This window comes from Bos grunniens, chromosome 2 (assembly GCF_055505025.1).
Source record: "Bos grunniens cultivar Pamir isolate PY7600 chromosome 2, Bosgru_T2T1.0, whole genome shotgun sequence".
Taxonomy (NCBI): Eukaryota; Metazoa; Chordata; class Mammalia; order Artiodactyla; family Bovidae; genus Bos; species Bos grunniens.
This window is the reverse complement of record NC_141166.1, coordinates 127,032,501-127,055,170: the sequence shown is the minus strand read 5'-3', so window position 1 is coordinate 127,055,170 and position 22,670 is coordinate 127,032,501. Positions and strand designations below refer to the sequence as shown.

At 36.9% G+C, this 22,670-nt stretch overlaps 1 protein-coding gene across 1 annotated transcript; it reads right to left on the bottom strand.

Moving 5' to 3' along the window:
- Positions 1-243: 243 nt before the first annotated feature.
- ZC3H15 (zinc finger CCCH-type containing 15) lies at positions 244-21,316 on the bottom strand. The gene is made up of 10 exons (XM_086371325.1): positions 21,116-21,316; positions 12,789-12,890; positions 8,347-8,458; positions 7,557-7,709; positions 7,007-7,098; positions 5,671-5,853; positions 4,135-4,281; positions 3,721-3,822; positions 2,810-2,933; positions 244-1,061 (listed from the first exon to the last, which is right to left on the bottom strand). The coding sequence occupies exons 1-10, from the start codon at positions 21,188-21,190 to the stop codon at positions 871-873; spliced, it is 1,281 nt and encodes a 426-aa protein (XP_086227451.1). The 5' UTR covers positions 21,191-21,316; the 3' UTR covers positions 244-870.
- Positions 21,317-22,670: the final 1,354 nt, after the last annotated feature.

The window sequence follows — 22,670 nt, the reverse complement described above, 5'->3', positions numbered from 1 at the left end:
TCTATCAATTCAGTAATTACCCTTTCACATAACACCATCTATAGCCTCTTTTTGAGGCTAAGTATTTGTGTTACTAAACTCATAGTAGTGCTATCAGCACTCAATCTTGTAATCGGTATTAAGAGAATACTTCAAGTGTGTCTTTTGTGATAGTTAATTTTAATAGATATTTAGTAAAAATTCTCAAGCTAGAAATAGTCAGAAGACTTTCATAGAAAAACATTAAAAAAAAAAAAGTCTGTATTTGGAATTTATTGTATCACTGTTTTTATTTACAACTTTATTGGCAAAAAAAGAAAAGGGAGTAGTTTCAAACAGTTTAACACAGGGCATTGCAGTTGATCCTGTCAGATTAATGAAGTTTCATTTTAAATGACCATCTAATTGTCCAAAGATATATAATACTGAACCTGCATATGCAGTTTCCTTGATGAAGTACAGGCTCATATCTTAGGCAGTCTTTTAAACATATAAATACAAAGGAAATAGAATCACTCATTAAAAACTGCATTAAATGAAGGGTAATTTAAATTTATGTTGTCCTTATAACAACACATGCCCAATGAAAATCAAAAGCTGGAAAAGTAGTTTACACTTCCTACTTGAGTGGACAATTACAATAATCAATCATTTCCTGCAATGACCATTTATCTTTAATTTATCATGAACTACTCTGAACTTACTATGAGATGTAGCCAAAGTCAGAAAACAAGATGTAGGGAGAATATTCCTTTTTTGGAGGAACTAAGCCCTCCAGAATCAGCATGGGAAACAAACATCCTGTTGAAGAGTTTTAGGTGGAAAAAAATTAATGTAGTCAATTTCAACTGATGCTGAGCTGGCTCAATTTTTTCATTGACTTGTTTGGTGTCATTCTTCTAAATCAAGTGTGTTTAATTCTTCTTCTAGTTCATCCAAATCTTCCCCAGTAAACAGATTTTCATCAACAGGAACAGCATCGATGGCTCCATTTTCCTGTCCTTCCCCTTCGTTGTCCTCTTCCAAATCACTTCTCTCACCATTTTCAGCCCTACCTCCGGAAGCTTCACTTAATTTGTTTTCTAAAAATAAAAATTAAAATCAATAAGGCCTAGAAAAAGAAAACACTAGTCCATCAGGAATAGCTACAGACTGATATAGTTCTTTTCCTTTTTCCATGAAAACCTTCCTTAAGATTACTCTAATAAGAACTGATTTTTCTTTTTTTGAGCTAATCTGTATCACTTTTCTAAACCTACTATAAAATACGTCTTTCACTGAAGACAGCTGATTGTTCAATGGTTCATACATCTGAGGGCAAGATTTATCTTATACAACTCTGTATTTTCTACATGACCCAACAATTAGGTTTTTAAAGTCAACTTCCATGTGCTTTGATAAATGATCATGTGATCTAGAAAATGTTCATGATCCAAGCAGCTACTGAGTTTTTGGTTTTACAAACAGTAGTTAAGTCACATGAGTTGTAATGGTGTAAATACAGCAACATTTTACCTTGTCATCAAATTGTGGGGAAAAAAACCCTGGGGCTATGCAGCTATTTCTTTCAGGCTATAGTTATTATGACTGACAAAACAAAAATGCTTCCCTTTCTTGTTCAATAACACCAATAATGAACAGAAGAGAATTTTCAATAGCTTAAAGTTATTTCATACATCTCTGATGACAAACTCTTAGGAATTAAAACCTCTGAGGTACTTGCAATTGTACCTATTACCACCAAAGCCCTACTTCTAAAAGGAGCAAATTAGTTTGCAATTGGCATTAAGACAATAGTCTGACAGCATTCTCAAACCTCAGGACAGGCCAGTTTTTCCAGTTATAACTTGTATTCCTTCAGTGTAAAAATAAGGTTTAGCTTTTTTTTCCCCTCTCAACTTTTGTCTACTCTTTTCTTTCACAGCAACTGTGCCAAACTTTTAATTCTCACTCAAGACACAGTTAGATATAAATTGTATTCGCTATCTTTTGTTTCCAAATATATGTAAATCAGCCTCCCTTCCATTTTTATTCTTAATCGAAGTTAACTACTTACAGTTCCAGATCTTGATTCTATATCTAGCACTGTTTCATCTTCAATTTTTCTGTCTTTTTCAGATCCTTTTTCTCTGGCCAACAGATAATATTTAGATTTCCCATACTCTAAAAGACCCTTCTCTCATGACCACGTCTCCCTCTAAAAGTTCTTAAAAGTGAGTGATTTATATTCACTTTTTCTCCTCATTCCTCATACCACTGTAGTCCCAATGGAAACTGTATACTCTATTCTTAGAATTCTTTCCCTAGTCATAATTATTTCTAATTCTCATCCAACTTAATCTTCCTGAAATTCTGTTCTTCTCAGCAACTTTCCCAAGCCTTTTCCTTTCTACTACTCTAAAACATTAATGTTTTCAGAAGTCTGTTCTAGAACATTCTTATCCTATGTATGGTGTCTGGGTGAAATCATTCACTGTTAGCTATGAATGCAGATGACTTTCAAACCTTTTCCTCCTAGGAATGTCTACACAGCATCCTAGACAATGCCACTTTTGATAACCAAAATATCTCATACTCATGTGCTCCCAAACTGAACTCATTAGCTAAATGTCCAAACTCATTTTCATTCAAGTTTCAGTTAATGGCTTCAATATTCAATCAGCCACCCATTTCCACAGCCTCCACTATTTACTACTTTTATATTCAGCCAGATCATACATTTATGTTACTGGTCTGGTACCTGCAGACATCTAAGTTTGCCAAGACTGGTCTAACTTCCTTTAGACAGTTTCTTAGTTTGTAGAATTACACGGAAATTCAGCATACTTACCATCCTTTTCTGAAGTATATGTGCTGAATCTTTCAAGACTGGCTACAGTAATACCTGTCTCATCTACATCTCTTGGGATGTACAGGCTTAAATCTATGTCATTTACACTCACTGAATCATCAACCTTTAAAAACACATAGAAAAGGAATGTTACTAATAAAAATAGTTTTCATACATTACTTGCCCTTTACCTCTGACATTTATCTTAATGATAGAAAATTAATAGTGCCAAATGAAAACAAATGACTATTGCCAAATTTACTTCTTTTATACACTTCTTGAGAAAGGAATAGAAATGTCATACTTGACGCTTCTTCCTGACATCACAGTTTTACATATACAATATATTTTAATCTTTTAACTCAAAGGCAGAAGTCAGAATTTTATGATATTCATATGAAAAATCAAAAGCTATTTGCTATTTTATTAATCAATATAGTTAATAATTAAAATATTAATAATACTAAGTTTATCTATCACCAATAATTCTGCTGCTGTCTTCTGCTCCCTTCTCTGTACTTTTTAGTGTCTCTGTCTCATGATTTTTTTACTATAAAGTAGTTAAACAAAAACCTTTTTTTGAGAGGGAGAGTAGAACATTTTACAGCTAATACACTCAAGCATTGAACACTATATTAGGCACTGTCCCAAGTTGTATAAAGAAGTATAAACAAATATGAATGTACTAACTCACTTAATTCTCAGAAGTACTTTGTGACCAGAGGGATTATCATTATGGCAGTATTACGGATGAGAGTGGAGGCCTAGAGTGTAGCTAATTTCCCAGGGTAGAGCAGGGATTTGAACCAAGGCCTCCAAGTTAGTACTCTTAACCGTACTGCTCTGTTGTCACTCTCTATTGTTTCTCTCAATCAACATGAGAAAATGAAGTGCCAAGGCATCCTTCTTACCTCATCACCACCTGTTCCCTGGGTGTAACGGGTATCATCTGCTTCCTCATCATCATCGTCAACCAGTTCAGGACGAAATTCAAACACCTCACGACCACTGATCTATTCAAATACACACATATATCAACTCAGGACAAACTTCAAACATTTCTTAGTCACTGGTTTTATTTTTAAAAAGCCTTTATGTTTTTGGCAGTCCCACACAGCATGTGGGATTTCAGTTCCTCCATCAGGGATTGAACCCATGCCCCTGGCAGTGGAAGTGTGGAGTCTTCACTGCTGGACTGCCAGGGAAATCTCTGCTGGTCACTGACTTTAGACATATACAATTAAATAGAGATAAAATCTTCCATAATATAGAAATTATAAAATGAAAGAGAGAATAGAAAACCTAATCAGGAGTTTGGGACATACCACTAATGCTTTCCCAGCTTTGAAGTCTGCTTTCCTTCTTTCTATATCTTGTTCAAGTTTATCAATCTTTTCTTGTCTTTTTCTTTTCTTCCATGCAAGAAAAGATTCTAGAGTGATTTTGGTAACATTTGGACCTAGGGCAGAACGCTGCAAAGATAAAAAAGTTAATTTTCTCCCCCTAAAGTTATCTATGATAACATCTAATCATTTTCTCTTAGTTCAATTAAGTCCTTGCTATGACTGTTAAGAAGACATTAAATCTGGAGTTAACTGCTTTATCTTTACTTTACATGGCAAGGAGCAAAATGATTGTCCACAGATACAAACATTTCCAAACATTATAAAATATATTATTCTGAGCTAGATGTCTTTTCAAAATCGAAGGTGAGTAAAACTTGTCATGAGAAATAGTGAAACAAGAAATAGGAAAAAGCAGCAATACATCCAAGTTTCATTTGTGATTCTCAAAGATGAGGTTTTAGCTAGAATGTAGCAGAACTAGGATACAAACTCCAAATACATCTGACTCCAAGTCTACATTTTTTATCACAATATATTGCCTCCTGTGTGAGACACCAAATGACACATCCTTTCAAGAACAAATGTATATAACTTCAAAGTTAGACATTTACAAAAACATATTTAGACCAGCCATAGCAAGACAAAATGGATACTGTTTGAAGCACACAACCCTAAATCTAATATTTCCAATAATCTCAACATTTTCACGTCACTGCCAATGGCACTCAACTCCAGCACTCTTGCCTGGAAAATCCCATGGACGGAGGAGCCTGGTGGGCCACAGTCCATGGGGTCGCTAAAAATCGGACACGACTGAGCGACTTCACTTTCAGTTTTCACTTTCATGCACTGGAGAAGGAAATGGCAACCCACTCCAGTGTTCTTGCCTGGAGAATCCCAGGGATGGGGGAGCCTCGTGGGCTGCTGTCTATGGGGTCACACAGAGTCGGACACGACTGAAGCGACTTAGCAGCAGCCAGGAGCCTTATCTGTTGACTCAGTAAACCTATCTGCTAGCTCAAAGGATAAAATTCTTGTGTTGAACCAGAGATGAGCAGATGAAGAGTCCTTGAGTCCAAGAGTGATGAAACATACTTGAAAAGCTGTAGTGGCTCCTTTCACATGTTAAAATAACCAATAAATAACTAGGTAAAATGGTGAAAAAATAAAGACATCAAGGAAAACATCTAAAACTTCAAGTTCAGTCATTCTGAATACTAAGCATTTTCATGAATTGATGTACCAGTATATGAATCTTATGAAAACAATTTATTTGATAAGCCAGTGGCTAGCACTTAAAAAAACTGTTTCACAATCCTAAAATTAATATCATGATTATGGCTAGGTTTGCATTTTTGACATGTAAGAATAATCAAATAAAAAGTAAGGAAGCTTTGAGAAAAATTCGTATTTTTTCCCTTTCATAACAACATGCTATTGTTGCCCCCAAGTGGTAAATATTAGAATTTCACAGTACTGCTTTAGAGTTTTATGCTAGAAAAAGATACCAGTTACCTCTCTTTCAATTAGATCTTCTAATGAAATTTCATCTTCTTTCTCTTCTTTCTTTTTATCTTTTTTCAAGACAAATCCAGGAGGCAGTGCATGACGATACATGCAAATATCACCCCCTCCAGGACACACCCAAAACCAGCCGTATTTGTTGTTTTCAATAGCTTCAAGGAAATGCTTGCACACCTAGAGAGACAGTATTATTAATACACAAGTAGTGGCTCAGTGTGGTCTGTTTCAAAGGTAAATGCTTAGGTATATGGAATAGGTACATTCAATTCACATCTTTTTTAAGCTAACCACTTAGGTACAGAATACCCTGTGTACAGAAATGTAAATATACATTAATCTTAAAATATCTAATACAATGGTAACTTTCCTTTAGAGAGGATTTGTATAAAATATTTATTTTTGACAATGCTCTAAACTGAATTACACAAAAGGATTTGCTGCCATTTAGTCTTTGTAAATGGGATCCAAAGAGTGGTGTTTAAATATGAGAAATTAAAAATGGTTACAAGAAAATAAAACCAGTAACTTTGTTTTGGTTTGATCTTTTCTGAAAACTAACCACATGCAGTAAAGATACAAACATTATTTCAATTATCTGAAATTATAGTCAATTTTATATAAGGGAGCAAGGCATGAATGGGTGCAAGATGCAACTGTACTGAAGCTTTAGGTAATGCACTTTACAAATAAGAAGGAAACATTAACTAATAAGCAATACTCTTTTCCTAAAAGGCTACAAGAGATAAGTAAAAACAATATTCCGAATTTTTCTAACACAGCAAGGTTTTTCACTTGTAAATAATCTACAGAATGAGTATGTGGACATGAATGTAGCATCTGAGAAATAAGACTCTGATTTGTAAAAGTACATTTCCTGGAATAATACTAGATCTATTTTGCACCAAAAACTCATTTTGCAATTCATACGTAATAATATTTTTACCTTTATGAGTAAATGTCTCCCTACCATTAAAACAGAGTAAGTTATGAATTAGACACGGTAGTTTAACAGTTCTCCATTTGTTTTGTACAAAAAGTTAAGAATTCTTATATGAAAACGTGTATTCATCCATGTTTGAGAAAGTAAAACCATCTCAGAAAATAGCATTTGAAGAACTTTAGTCACATGATTTTCAAGTCACTTTTGACCAAGAATTATGTATAACTGACACTTGTATATTGCAAACACAAAGCCTGATCACCTTATCTTTATGAAAAGGTCCAGTAACTTAAATAATAATCTAGTAGAAAATACCAGAAATATCTTGCCACATAACTCTCCCTAATGATAAATACCAAAGCAACTCAATTCAAGAAAAGGACATACTATTTGAGTTTTTGGTTTTTTCTTTTCCGCCTCACCGTGCTTCTTGTTCACAACTTCTTCCAGTTTTTTCTCATCCCAATTATCCATAGTATCTAAATAGAGAGTGATGTGGAGAATAAATACTGTTAATTTTGTTTACTGTCCCCAAAATACTTTGCATATATCCTTACACAAGAAAGCTGTATATAAAGTATATAAAGACTTTTATAAAGTCATATAAAACTCATGACCTAACACATTTCCTTTAAAACACCAAAGGTAAGAATAAACGGTGTTGTGAGATTTTCACCAAATCTAAGTAATTCAGGCAAATGAGAAGGTAGTACTAGAACAAAGTGTGAAAGACAAATACAAAACAAGCCACCGGTTTTTAAATATCTTCATTTACTTAAAGGACATAATATGATAAATTCAGATTTTACAAAAAACAACAAACTATTCTTCAGGACAAACACAGTCCTACTAAGACTGAAATGGTCTTCAAGCTACTAAATATTTTAGTAACAACAAATCAAAATATATTTAAGAATATATCTTAAAAAAAAAATACCTTTCTCAAGTTCTTCATCTCTTGCATCAATGTAAACACTTCGCTTTTCACATTTTCTCTCCAGAGTCAAGTCATGAGAGAACTTACACTTATCTCCTTTAGTACACTGTCCTTGCTTGAAGAATGCACATACTACGGATTTGGGATCTGCACCTAAGTCAAATAGCACATGGTATTTACATTAAAAACTGCCAGATAACAAAGTACAGCTTCTTTGTAAGATATAATTACTTTTGGTTAATTTGTTATTTTCTGTTCACTGGTGTGAAAGGAAATACCACACATATAGATGAATATTAAGACATTTCTTTGAGGTTCTTTCTATAGCATATTATATCTGTATTTGATTCCTTTATTCTTACCAAAAAAGAGAGCAAGGGGGTAGGAAACCAAGTAAGTGCATGTTATTCTATAGTTACTTGTCTAGTTGGAGTCAATGAGGTAAGAGGCAAAAGAGAAATATAAATATAAATGTACTTGCAGTGCCAAGAGTTTGGGATTTGTAGTTTTTATAACCACAGGTTTGTTTTGTCTACTACCAAAGATCAAAGGTTATAAATCAACTAGTAGACTGCCGAAATCCTTAATTTTCCCTTATGCAGGGTGGAGGGCTAATGGCTGGATTTAACAGTTGTATGACACAGCCATGCACATATAAAAGGAATAAGAATCGACATTGATAATTTTGACAGAGTTATTATTTTCACAGCATATACAACTGATGAAAACATTTAAGAGTTTTCAAATATGAATTACATTGGTAAAAACACTTTTGAAATTTAAAGTTTACCTTTACTTATTTTTTGAGCAGCAACTACAGGTTTGAACAACTCATTTAGCTCTTGCAATTCTTTCTTCTTGTCATCTTTCTTCAACTTCTTTTCAGCTTCACTTTGTGCTACCTATAATATTACCAGGTATGATATATAAATTTGATGTAATATAACAAAACTGTTTTCACTACACAGTAATATCTATATCACTGACATAACGAAGACAATCACATATTACATGTATATAGTTCTTACTTCTTAATATCAATGTTACAATGGCCTTCCAGTATATATTAAATGGTGTGTCAAACTAGTAAATGAAATTGCTAAATCTTGTAGAGCAATTGACTCTTATAAAAAAACCTATACATGGTACCATGCCGAGTTAAGAGCGTATTTAAAAGCTTGCAGCGATAGCATTTATTAAGCATATGCTACATGCCCAGCATTTTTTAGCAAATGGTTCTCACCTGGAAATTTCTTCTTGTGACAACAACCTACTCCCCAGAAATAAGTAGGTGCATTTTGAAGATCAGAGATATAAACATCCTAAAATGCACAGTCCCACACAAATAAAGAACTGCACCAACCCAAACACCTTTAAGTACCCTTGGGAAAAACACTGGGCTAGGTCAATGTGGGAGACCAAACAAAACAAAACAAACATGACATATGACGTAGTTCCAGGCACACAATTTACATACCTAATATGATTAGAGGTTTCATCCAAACATTTATATGTCAGGTCCTATGTTAGATGACAGGGAATACAAAGATGAAAAGACAAAGATGCTTATTTAAAGAAGCTCAGAATCTAGTGGGAAGACAGACATGTCAGCAACTATAATATAATACACGGTGCTCTGGAAACAAAGAATGCTTATACGCCTAAGAAAATTAGACTGAGCTAATACTTTACGGATGAATTCTTTCAATAAGCAAGAAATGCAGAAACAGAAGCTCCAACCAATGCAAAGATGAATCAGGTATGATAGACATCAATGAAAAATGTTGACTGTATCAACAGGTGGACAGGGTGAGATTCAAGAGTTTAAAGTAAGCCAAGTGACACAATCAGACTGCATTTCATAAAGATCACAATAACAACTTTATGAAGAGTGGACTGTAAGGGGTCCACGAAAGAAGGCAAGGAAAATTAGGAGGCTAATGCAATTGCTGTAGCCAAGAAAGCATAGGCGCTTAAAACAGGCATTAGTAGCAAGGATGGAGAAAAGGTGGAATAAAGCTGTTAAGGATAAAAGTGTTAGGACTAAGTGACTGACTGGACATGAGGTATCAGGGAGAGGGAGGAGTCTAGGATTATCATTTGTATGGTTAGTGATGCTAAACAAGACTGGGAATACAGGAGGAACAGGTTTCATGGCAGGAGGTGGAGATGAGCTCAGTTTTAGACATACTTGGTATGAGATGCTGACAGGGCAGAAAGGTGGATTATTTAGAAGGCAGCTGGACATGGATCTTGATTCCTGGACAGAAGTCTGCTTTGAGATAAAGATTTTAGAAATAGCTGCTTACAGATAATAAACTTTGGGTGTGTATGAAATTATGCCTGGGCACCATAAAAAGTATAAGAGCAGAGAACAGTACCCTGAATAATATTAATATTAAACAAGCCGAAAGAACCTAAAAAGCCTGTTAAAGGAACAAAGAAACATCAAGTAAGTAGAAATCCAGGACAAAAACAGTATTAAAGGGAAAGGAAATTTTAGGAAAGAACTGGGCAAGTATTATAATAGGCTTAAAGACATTCTAAATCCTGGCTTTGATGATGTGGTCAGATGTGTTTAAACAGAACAATGAGAAAAGTTTTCTAAAAATAAAAATTTAAGTCACTTTATTTTTAATAAAAGTATTCTTTGTATCAGATGTTTGTGGGGACCAGAACCATTTTTACAAGTATTTATGTCAGAAATCAAACTATTGTTAAGTAAAGTATAATTTGTACCCCTACTTGACAAACATACCTTGTGGCATGGAAGAGCAGGTTCAAATTTAAAACACTCAGGTTTCATGGAGTTGCACATGGAGCACGGCAGTAAAGCAAGAATCAATCTCTGGCTGCTCCTCTTTCTACCCCGAGTTTCATCCCACCACATGTGTGTGGGGAGACAGAAGGAGCAGCGGAGGACATGGTCTGGATCCAGACTCTGCCCATACTCCCAGGACATACCCTCGCTGTGACTACTTCAGCCACACAGGCAGTCAGTATATCCTAAGATGGACTCGGGGTAAGGGACTTTGAGGCCCTGAGCTGGTGTGGGGAGAAACATGTCTAGAAGAGACACAAAGTAGGGTCATCCTCTGCAGCACAGGGTTTGGTGGGGGTGGGGTGGGGGGGGGGGAGGATCTTTTGCCTGGCTCTAACAGTAAGACTGCTGCTCATTTCCAGTGTTAAGTATGGTGGTTAGATACCTCAAGTTCACAGATAAAAGGCCAGTTACCCAAGAGATTATAAACAATGTATTACTGAAAGTACTCTCAAGTCCACAAAACATTTTATGGCTTTCTCAGGTTGATGAAATTTTAAATTACCAGTCAAGATACTTCCCACTGGAAGAAAAAATAGGAAGAGGAAACATGTTTGAAAGGAATCCTTACATTATGCCAGAAGATTTACATTATCTTCTCATTTAACTATCACAGAAACCCTGCAAGGGTAATTGACCTTTCACTGTACTACAAATTGAAGACCAGTGTCATTAAATACCTGGAGAAGGAAATGGCAACCCACTCCAGTATTCTTGCCTGGAGAATCCCATGGACGGAGGAGCCTGGTGGGCTACAGTCCATGGGGTCGCAGAGAGTCGGACAAATTTAAGATCATAAAACAAATACGACAGAGGGATGCATGCTCAAGCAGATTCGATTCCAAAGCCTGAGCATACGTTTTTATTAGACCAGGCTGCTAAGTCAGCAATGTACAAGATCAAGCTTTTGGCTCTTGAGTCAAACCATGTATAAGAGAAAGAAAAGTGTTGGAAGTACTAATCTGTAGACAGAATCAGTGATAGAAGTTAACCATCTTATGAATATATATTCTGGTATTTTCAGATGGAAAAAAAAGTGTTTCCAAATTAAGGAAAAGGAGATATGGTGGTGAAAAAAGTAAAATAAATGTCTGTGTCTGTAAAATCCTAAACTCAAAGCGAAAGATCTACATTTTAAAAAAAGAAAGGAGAATACAGAGATTTGAAGAAAATGTGTTTAAAGTTTTTTGAATGAGTTGCCAATTGATAAAAATAATTCCAAAATTCATCTGAAAAAATAAATGCCTAAGAACAGCCAAGAAAAACAGAAAAGGAGTAACATCTTAAGGGAAAGGACTTGCCTTATTAGCTAACAGAATATGTTACTAGGCCACTAGAATCAAAATCGATGCAGTACTGCTTTAGGGAAAGACAGAAAAGAGAATCTAGAAATAGATCTGAACATATATGAGACTTTCATATATGTCAATAGGGATGTTTCAATTCAGTGTGATAAACGATGCTAGCTATTTATTTGAAAGGAAATATGATGCAAAATGAATTTATATGATAAATTATAGACTGTAAATAGTCAGAAAAAAATCTAGGATAAACACATCATCTAGTGGCAGGGGAGACCTCTTCAACCATATAAAAGAAAAGCTACACATATCTGACAGTACAAAAACTAAAAACTGTTGCACAGAAAAATGTAACAGAAACATCACAAATTATCTATAATGTGGACTGTTGTACAGCAAAATGTAACAGAAACATCACAAATTATCTATATCTCTCTCACAAGTTGCCAATGAAAAGACAAAAAAACAAAAAAACAAAGGATGTGAATAGAAAAGTCAGAGAAGTAGAGACTCAAACAGTCAAAAAGCTTAAGAAAATTTTCAAACTCACTAGGAATAAGGAAAAGAAAAATGAGGTATCACTTTATACTTAATCAGATTGGAAAACATTAAAAAGAGCTTTAGTACATATAACTCATGCACTACAAATGAAAATGTCAAGTATTACAATCTCTATGGAGAATGATCAGGCAAACTTCTTAAAATTAGAAGTTCATTTCCCTTTATTTAGAAATGTGTCACCAGATAATTTATGCTACATAAATAAAAAGCACAAATGCACGTAAAAACACCTGTACAAGAGAATTTCTTGTAGAACTGTTCTTAAAGTCAGAAAGCTGGAAACAAAGTGATTACTTATAAAGGGTGAAAAAATGGATATAGTACATCCACATCATAAAACAGTATGCAGCCATTACAATAAATTAGAGCTATATAAAAATGGTTTGAAAGAATATCTAGAAGATATTGCTGAGTAACCAAGACAAGATGCAGGTAAGTTTACAGAGTAGGATTCTGTTTTGAAACACAATTATGGCACCAAACATTTTTATCTGCAACAATGTTGTATTACATCCATATGAAGAAAATGCAGAAATTTAAGTTACTTACCTGACGTGGATTCTGTTGACCAAATTTAACTTGATGAGTGACAGCCTTGATAAACTTCTGTTGCTTTGCTCCTTTCTTATTCTTCAGACCAAAAGTTTTGTCCTAAAGGAGAAACAGTATTGAAATATGTTAGCAATTTATATTAATGATACATTAGAATTCAATACATTCTTATAACTATCATCATTAAACTTGTTAGTTGATGATGCTTTTTCTGAATTGTTTTAGAATATCAGTATTACAGGATATGCAGAGTTGTTACAGCAGGATAATTAGTTCAACAATCAAGTAAGTTTAGGAAAATGCTTATTCAACAGGGTTTCTAATTCTTAAGCACATGATATCTGAAAACCTTTACCCAGAGAGAAGGCAGCCATCCTAAATCTTCTAAATCTGACTTTACCTCAGAAAGCATTTTTCTCAGCAAAAAATGAGGGATTATGAACTTACTACTAACACATTTTGGGGAATACTGCATAAGCAGATACATTAAGTTCTGAATTGGTTTCTTGGGTAATAAACTATCCTCTCTAAACACTTAAAGAACTCAAATTTAAAATGCATGCATTACTAGCTGTTGCTAAAATGGGAATATTAAAATTGAAGTATTCCTAACTAAAAAGCAACACTTTAAATTTGGAATATTATCAAATAGTACTTTGGGAAAGCTATTAATACATAGCAGCTATCACTTGTGGAATGCGCATTATATGTACGAAATGATAGTCTTTGACTACTTATGCTGCAGTAGGATGAAGAGTGTCCCCCTCAGATTCATGTCTACCTAGACCTCAGAATGTGATTTTATTTGGAAAAAGGTCTTTGTAGCTATAATAAATTAAGACGAAGACACACTGGATTACATATCCAATGACTAGTATCTATATAAGAGAAGAAAAAGGTAAACAGGTTTAGAGAGAAGGCAATGTGCAGAAAGAGGCAAACAGATTACAGTGATACAGCTTCCAGGCCAAGGAATGCCAAAGACAGCTGGAAGCCACCAGAAACTGGGAAAAGGCAAGGGAAGATTCTTCCCTAGAGTCTTCAGGGGGATCACTGTCCTGCCTGTACCAGATTTCAGATTTCTAGCCCCCGTATCTGTGAGAGAATAAATTTCTGTTTTTTCAAGTCACCCAATTTGTGGTAATTTGTATGAGAACCCTAGGAAAGTAACACAGGAGGCTAGACTGAGTGAGCTTCACCCCAAGGTGAAAAGCCTGTCAGGAAACCACCAAACACTGGTATCTGAAAGTCTTTTCTCCTGTCTTTTCTCTTTCTCTTGAGAAGGATCTTTCAGTGAGGACAGCAACAAGTCTGGCTAGAGGATTGTAAAAGAGAGCAGGTAGGATAAGGTGTCTCTTAGTTTACTACATGGACATCTTAGTGGCTCTTTTCAGGCTCACATTTTAACCATGTCTCCCACATCATTTGTGCCTAGTTACAGAAGCAGAGAGGCCTCCTTATTTATAACCTCCACCCTCTTTCTTGCAGGGGTAATAAACAAAAACTATCAGCTACTTCTGTACTTTAAACCCTCAATTTTCAATCACTTGCCTTCTGCATTACCTAGTACCTGCCACAGTTGAGTTTCTGCAAAAATTTGCAGAGCAAATCTACTTACTTCTCAATGGCACACTCCTGGTGGGCACTCAGGCCCAACTGCTCTGTTCTACAAGATCAGTTAACCAATTCATCATCCATCCACTATCAGTTTTCATACGCTGAGGTTCAAAATTATAGATGTCTCCTAATTTCAAGTCAGAGTTTGGATTTCTTTCATACTCTTGTTTATAAGTGAGTCTCCAAAAGGAAGAAAGAGGCAAAAAGGTCTTAAATTCACCTGAGATCTTTTGAGAGGCATTCAATCTGAAAAAAATTAAGTGGCTATTTTAAAGCCTTTATTTTAGATATTATTTCTAAGGGAAGGGACAGGGTAGGGAGAAGAAAGTTATTATAGGTAAAGAATACTTATATATGTATGCGAACAAACTGGAAGTGGAAAAAATTAATAAAACATATCTTTCAATGCTCTCAAGATCACAAAGTTCAAGAGGATTTTAGTTCTAAAAGAGTATATCTCATTGGGAAACAGCTCTTTGTTCATCTCATCTATATCCATCCATATAGCAAAACTTCAGTTTCCCTACTTAAATGCCTATGCTTTAACACTGCATTATATTACAAAATTCTACATGAATTTCCTACAGCCTATGCATATAAAAAAAGGTAGTAGGTGGCATATACAAACTGATATTCTCTGTATTTTTTTTTAAAATATGGTTGGCTTCCCTTGTTTTTATAGAGTTTAATACGCAATCCAATTAGAAGAAAAAAATGGTTAACAGTAAAGTGACATATGGAGAGATGACTGCATACAGCAACCAGGTATGAAATGCCATAAAGTACTTTCCTTTTACAAAAAAATGAGGTCTCATGAAGGGATGGAAAACCTCAGATTAAAGTGTTACTAGCATGGAAGTGCAACACCATCTACACATGCCTCGCCAGAGGAGAGCCTGTCTGGGGTTCAGTTCATGCTTTCCGTATTAATACAGAGGAGAAGCAAACTAAGAATTAAGCAAGGCCAAACAGAAAGATAGGTACTGATATATGAAGATTTAGGAAAGAAAAAAGTCCTCTAACGGGTGCTGGCCAGCTAGAAAGTAAGTATTCATGACAAGAACTTCTGGTAGAGGTGTAAGGCTCCAGATCCCAGAAGAAAAACAGTTTTCCACGTTTAATTACACTGCGTTAGCACATAATTAACCAGTCTAAAGAGATAATGAATGAGTTGTATTTGGAAAGTCTCTAATTAGAACTTGGAAATTATTGTTTTTTCCAGAGATAAAGGACACTTATTTACATCTAGCATTCACTAAATATAAACTCCTGAATATATAACTTTATTGAATCCTCTTAAAGATCATATTATCTCATTCTGTAAATGTGAATATTGAAACTCAATTCTTCTGAAGTAACACTGCTAATAAGGGGCAGGCTATACAGTGTAACGATTTATAGAGTATAAGCTCTGGAGTTAGAGTGCCTAAGCTCCAGTACCAAACAGAACTGGACAAATTACCTTCTTTGCCAGTTTTCTTATTTGTAGATTGGGTCTCAACTTAGTAGCATCTCAGGACTGCAGTGCAAGTCAAAAGACTTATTACAAGGAGGTGGAGCACAGTGGTTAACAGGAAGGACTCGGGAACCAAAATCCTAACTCTGCCACTTGCTGCCTTAATAATAACCTTGGGCAAATTATTTAACCTGTTTCTCTTTCTTCAAATGCAAAAAGGTTAATAATACTTACTTCAGTGAGGGAATTAAAGGAGCTGTGTAAAATTTATCACTTGTAGATGGCTTGCTTCTCTTCCTTTCTTTCCACCAGACACTGAGATCCGTGTCTGGTTCAGGTATTATTTGAGTCTAAGCCACGTTCTTGTTCTTTCCACCATGAAAAACTACTTCCCAGAGAAACCAGTTAAGTTACAGGGTCGGTTGGTAAACAAAGTTTTCTGAATACTACACTGTGGACCTGACACACCAACAGTACCTCTTGAAAACAGGATAGTTTACAATTTGGAATACTTAAAAGCCTCCCTCTCCCTTCTTGAATATAGGCGAGACCCTTATCTCAAGATTAACCTGGATTTAAGGGTCGAGGGAATAGTAGATGGGAAGACTAGAGGTTACACTCATCCCTAGGGAAATAGTGGTTCTCATTAGATTAATAAGGTCCCAAAGGTAAGGTGATAAGGAAAGAACAATGTGTGTTTCAGGCATGGGAAATAAAATACAAATAAGTTTAGCGATCAGGCAGTAATTCTAAAAGGATGGCTCCCAGAGGCTTCAAAAGCCTTAACATTAAGTGAACTCCAAACCTGACTTAAAACTGACACTTTCTCCCCCTTCTTCTTACCCTTAAGTAATCCTACTTCTTTTACAGACCAGCCTCTACATCTTAAATTAAGATATTTGAAAAAAGGAAGAGGGTGTGAGGGCAGGTCAATAATAAACAGTGCTCAAACATAACTGGAGTCCTCCTTTTGTTCACCAGTGTGAACAAAGGCCAGCACTGTTCTACCTTATTAGTTTCATCCCCACATGCCCTCTTAGTATTTTTTTTTTGTCCATCTATGCAATGGATATTTTGCTTCTGGTTAATCCAGCTTCAGGTAATAAACAGTTGACCTTAGCCGAAGTTTTTCACTGGCAACAAGAATCACTTCTTTCTCCATCCTTTACACACCTGGATCCTGCCCCTCTAAGTTTCAATTACTACTTCTTTGCTACTACAAGGCCTTAGCTGGGCATCCTTTATTTGCCTGCCCTAACCCAGATTATCTCCCCCTTTCCATTAACAAACCTTCCATTTCCCAAAGTTGATTTCAGTTTATTAAATTTTAGCCAAAGAAAGCAAATAGTATATGCCATTTGAGACAACTGTATGAATGCTGAACAGAACCATAACCCTTTCTGATATATTCATTTCATAAAGAAAGCGAAAGTCACTTAGTCCTGTCTGACTCTTTGTGACCCCATGGACTGTTAGCCAACCAGGGTCCTCTGTCCATGGAATTCTCCAGGCCAGAATACTGGAGTAGGTAGCCACTCCCTTCTTCAGGGGATCTTCCCAATCCAGGGATCAAACCCAGGTCTCCCGCAGTGCAAGCAGATTCTTTACTATCTGAGCCACCAGGGAAGCAAATACTTATAAATGCAAATGAATTCATGAAATTTTGGGGGGTTTAAACAGGGAAAGAAAAAAATGCAGACATTATAAGTTAATTATTTTAAGTGACAGAAAGTAAGCACTGTATCAACAGTGGTCAGTCTGATTAATGTCCCTAACTAGTTCTTTTTATAGTAATGAATTAACAACAGCTGTTATTAATTGAACATATGTCAGGTACTTTACATGTCATCTCATTTAACCCACAGTTCTGGAATAATAGGAATTAGCTCCATTTTGCTAATGAGAAATTGTGGTTTAGATAGGTCAGGTAACTTGCCTAAACTAGTTTGAAATTTTAATGCAAAATATGGGACTCAAACCCAGGTCTATTTGGCCTCGAGCTGCTGCTTCTTTCATTAAATTATGCTGCCTCTCATGCCTCTTTTTACTTCCTAAAGTTCTCAAAACCTATGTATGCTGTTGTTCTACAGTGGGTGTCTAAGACGGTGGCAGTGGAAGCAACAGAGGTATAGAAGAGGGGACAGGTGGGTAGTATAACCACTTATTTTAAATCTCTTCAAAAGTGCTGCTTAAAAGCATATGTTCTACTTAACTTTCAATTTTTGGTGAATTTAGAAATTTCTGGTCATACGCCTATAAACGTTCCAAAATTAACCAGACTCTGAAATGTTAACCTTTCACGTGTCAAATATAGACAATACTTTTTAAACAAAAATTATGGTAATAAAATTCAATTATCAGTATGAACCAGATTTCAACTGTCACATGTTCACTGTAAGTTTGTTGCAAAGTATACTGTCACCAAAAACAGATTATATGACTCAGCAATTCCTCTCCTGGGTATACCCCTAGGAACAAACCAAACCAAATCACTAATTTGAAAAGATACATGCAACTCAGTGTTCACAGCAGCATTGTTTACAATTACCAAGGTGTGGAAGCAACCTACATGTCCATTGCATATTAATAGATAAGGAAGATGTGGTATATATAATGTGAAATACACATTAGCCACAAAAAAGAATAAACTGTTGCCATTTGTAGCAACATGGGTGGACCTGAAGAATATTATACTAAGTGAAATAAGACAGAGAAAGACAACTCACTTATATGTGGACTCTAAAAATACAAAAAAAAAATTATAAAAAAAGCAGACTAGCAGTTACGGGGGGACAATATAGGGGTGGAGGAATGTGAGGTACAAAATATTGTGTGAGATAAGCTCAAGGATGTACTGTACAACATGGGGAATATAGTCAATATTTTGTAATAACTGTCAATGGAAAGTAACCTTTAGAAGTTGTATATAAAATTAAAAATGTGTAGTATGTGTTAAAAAAATATATATATATTTTACTTCATCTTAACTTTTAAAGGCTTTGGTAATAAATAAAAAGCCTTTCTATTTACAGTATTCAGATTATGCAAATTGTACCAAAAAATGATAGAAGTGCTTTTCTGGATGAAATGGAATATACTGTTTCCTAACCAGGCTGAATAACATAGTATTCTCTACTAATCTAGTTTCACAAAAAAATGATAAAACTTATACCTACAATTTACAATAGACATCTAAGCAGCAGACTACCATTTAAAAAAAAATTTACTAAGAAAGACTTAATCCCACTATTCTAATATTTTTGGCTAAAGAATACAGCTGTCTATTTTCCATTTTTCTTTGGTGAAGTCTTCATTAATGAAACTAAAGTCCTCTTCTCTTTACCTTAAAAATAACCTTGTTACAAGATGAATAAATCCATAGCTATCATTTTTAGTTATGGGAATACTATAATTTTCAAATACAACTGCTTAAAACAAAATTAAATATTTAAAAATAAAAACTGTACACAGATAAAACTCAATAATGCATAAAGTATACTTAAACTGTCATGTAATATTTAATTCCATGTCTATATGTGAGTTTTACTTTGCATCATGGTTGAATGTGTTAATTCAACCTCAGTAAAGGAAGCTAACAAGTGAAATGCCATCCCTAAAATGCCCTTGGTTTACATAGCACCAAATGCCATCAGGTAACCATCCCCAGATATTTACCAAGAGTCAAGAGTCCAGATTGTTCAAAAAGGTACAGCAGACACAGATGTGAAGGTGACAATGACTGTTTTCAAATCTCTAGTTATGCTACTTCATGACAGTTCTTAAATAGCACAAATTGGCGGTAAGAATATATGTTCTGCTTCAGAGCCGGAACCTGGCCAAAGCTACTAGAATTCTAAGTAAGCATGTTAGTTAAATCCAATTAACACACTAAAAATTTTGTGAAATTTTGACAAACACAAGTTCTGATTAGGTTTATACAATGAAACCCTGAGGGCTTTCACTGCTATTATTTTTCAAGGCTACAAATACCAAATATTAAAATAATCATTTACAAATAAATATCTCATTTCAAAACACCCAATATGTTTTTCGTGTTCTAATGAAAAGTTAACTATTCCAGAAACGGCTCTCCATTAATTATTCAGATACATATCATGTAGGAAAATGGTCATGGCTTTTCCAACTACTTCTAACGCACACGAGGAACTGTTTAATTGGGAGTGATTAATAGCAGGAATACGGGAAGAAATACCTTGTTGTTTAGTAGCTAAGTCGCGTCGGACTCTTGCGACCCCATGGACTGTAGCCCGCCAGCCCTCTGCCCATGGGATTTCCCAGACAAGAATACTGGAGTGGGTTGCCATTTCCTTCTCCAGGGGTCTTCCTGAGGCAGGGACTGAATCCGCGTCTTCTGCATTGGCAGGCGGGTTCTTTACCACTGAGTCACCAGAGAAGTCCATACGATACGTTTATGTTATCTCAAACACGGTTCATTATCTTAAGGAAATTCACTGATACAGTCGTTGGACTACAAACATAAAACATTTAAGAACGTCAATAGCGTCGCTCTGCCATTAAAAGGCAATAGAATCAGTGAACTAAATGAATTTACATAAATATATAACAAATTCAGATACAACGCAGCTAGTGACAAGAAACCTCATCTGCCTTAAAACGTCTTTCGATTTAATTTAATCCAGAACCTATGTGACAAGCGTCATGTACAAGACGATGTGACACGATATGAAAGAAATCTCCTCTCTTCATGTGACCTCAAACAGTTTAGAAGTGGATCGAAAAATGTCACGAAGAAGTAATCTGTTGGCTTGAAGGAAGTAACCACTACTCCTAGGTGATGGGTAAAGAAACACGAAACACAAAGGCTCGTAATAAGTCGACCTTCCAGAAAAAGTGTGGTCCCAGACAGTTCAGCGTATTTTTCTTTTTTAACACAAGCCTAGAAACGTCTTCAATTTCGGTGACTAGCGGACACAACCCTGTGAGGGCACTGGGGTGGGGGTGGGGGTCGTTTCGTACGGGAGTCGGTGAAGGCGGCTGTGTGGGGCGGAGAAGCAAAGGCTGAGTGCGGGGGCGCCCGCGGCGTCACTATAGCGATGAGAGGCAGCGAGCGTCAGCAGGAGGCTGGAGAAGGGGCTGTGGGCACACAGAGCCAAAGCAAGGGGCACGTGGGCCCGGAAGACGCGAACAGGAGTAGTCGGGGACCGGGGAACCGGGAGGCTGCTTTCCTGAGAACTCGCGGCGTGAGTGGGGGAGGGGACTAGGTACTCACTTCGATAATCTTCTCCTTCTTTTTCTGCTCCGCCTTTTTGCTGCCCCCGGCCTGAGCCTGTTTCTTGGGGGGCATTGCGGAGACAGGTCGCGCCGGCCAGACTTAAGCGCTGCTGGACTCCCTCAGGGACTCCGGCCCCGCGGTAGGAAGAGGAGGAAGACGCGCGCCGCCGTTGCCGCCGCACAGCACGTAAAGCTACTCGCTCACGCGCCGCCGGAATGCGGCCTTTGCGACAGGTTGGTGCTGCAGAGCATGGTGGGTAGTGAGGACCGGAACCCGGAAGCGAATCTGCGCCTGCGTTTATGCGTCGGCGGGCCAGGAGGGGGAGGAGACGAGACGTGGGAAAATGCGCGTTACACGTCATGTTGCTCAGTCGCCTGGCCTTTGCTAGATTGCCGCAGGCTCGGTGATAGTTGGGGGAAACAGATTGGAACCCACTGCGTTTGTGTTGTCCCTACACAGTCTGTTTCGCTGACGATGTGCGACTTTTGCCCATCTTCGTCTTGGGTGGAGGCTCTTCTTGCCGGCTGGATTAGCAGTCATCTGTATTATCTCCATTCTGGATGACTGCTGCCGCTGCTGTCACTCCAGTCGTGTCCGACCCTTAGCGACCCCATGGACTGCAGCCTACCAGGCTCCTCTGTCCATGGGATTTTCCAGGCAAGAGTACTGGAGTGGGGTGCCATTACCTTCTCCGATTCTGGATGACTGCCGAACATCAATAGCAACTCAGGGCTGGTTGGAGGGCAGGGTACGGAGTTACCTTCTTCTCGTTCCCAGGTGGAGCAGGGCCAGTTTACTGGCGAGTGCGGCGTGCACTCAGATTATTGTGGAGGTTTATGAAGAAATGGAGAAGGTTTCCTTTTATTTGAGGAGTGCCTAACGGTGAACTCCTTTGGTGTATTAGGTTTATCGAGTTAATTTCAGGCTTTAGGAAAGTGCCTAGATGATTCCTAAAATCTTTGTAATGAGAGGTTACCAAACCTAGTTTGAGGGTGGAGGGCACATGTCAACAACTTTCTTTAAATGCTTCAGTTCAGTTCAGTCGCTCAGCCGTGTCTGACTCTTTGGGACCCCATGGACTGCAGCATGCCAGGCCTCCCTGTCCATCACCAACTCCCATAGCTTACTCAAACTCATGTCCGTTGAGTCAGTGATACCATCCAACCATCTCATCCTCTGTTGTCCCCTTCTCCTCCTGCCTTCAATCTTTCCCAGCATCAGGTGGATCAGTTCTTCCTATCAGGTGGCCAAAGTATTGGAGTTTCAGCTTCAGCATCAGTCCTTCCAATGAATATTCAGGACTAATTTCCTTTAGGACGGACTGGTTGGATCTCCTTGCAGTCCAAGGGACTCTCAAGAGTCTTCTCCAACACCACAGTTCAAAAGCATCAATTCTTTGGCGCTCAGCTTTCTTTATAGTCCAACTCTCACACCCATATATGACTACTGGAAAAAACCATATCTTCGACTAGATGGACCTTTGTTGGTAAAGTAACGTCTCTGCTTTTTAATATGCTGTTTAGGTTTGTCATAGCTTTTCTTCCAAGGAGCA

Excerpts from the sequence above, each read along its gene's own strand:
- ZC3H15 (XM_086371325.1), bottom strand. The coding sequence starts at position 21,190 with ATGCCCCCCAAGAAACAGGCTCAGGCCGGGGGCAGCAAAAAGGCGGAG. Across the intron at positions 7,710-8,346 it reads TGCTCAAAAAATAAGTAAAG|GTGCAGATCCCAAATCCGTA; the intron begins GTAAACTTTAAA and ends TATTTGACTTAG. Across the intron at positions 1,062-2,809 it reads ATATACTTCAGAAAAGGATG|AAAACAAATTAAGTGAAGCT; the intron begins GTAAGTATGCTG and ends TTTTATTTTTAG.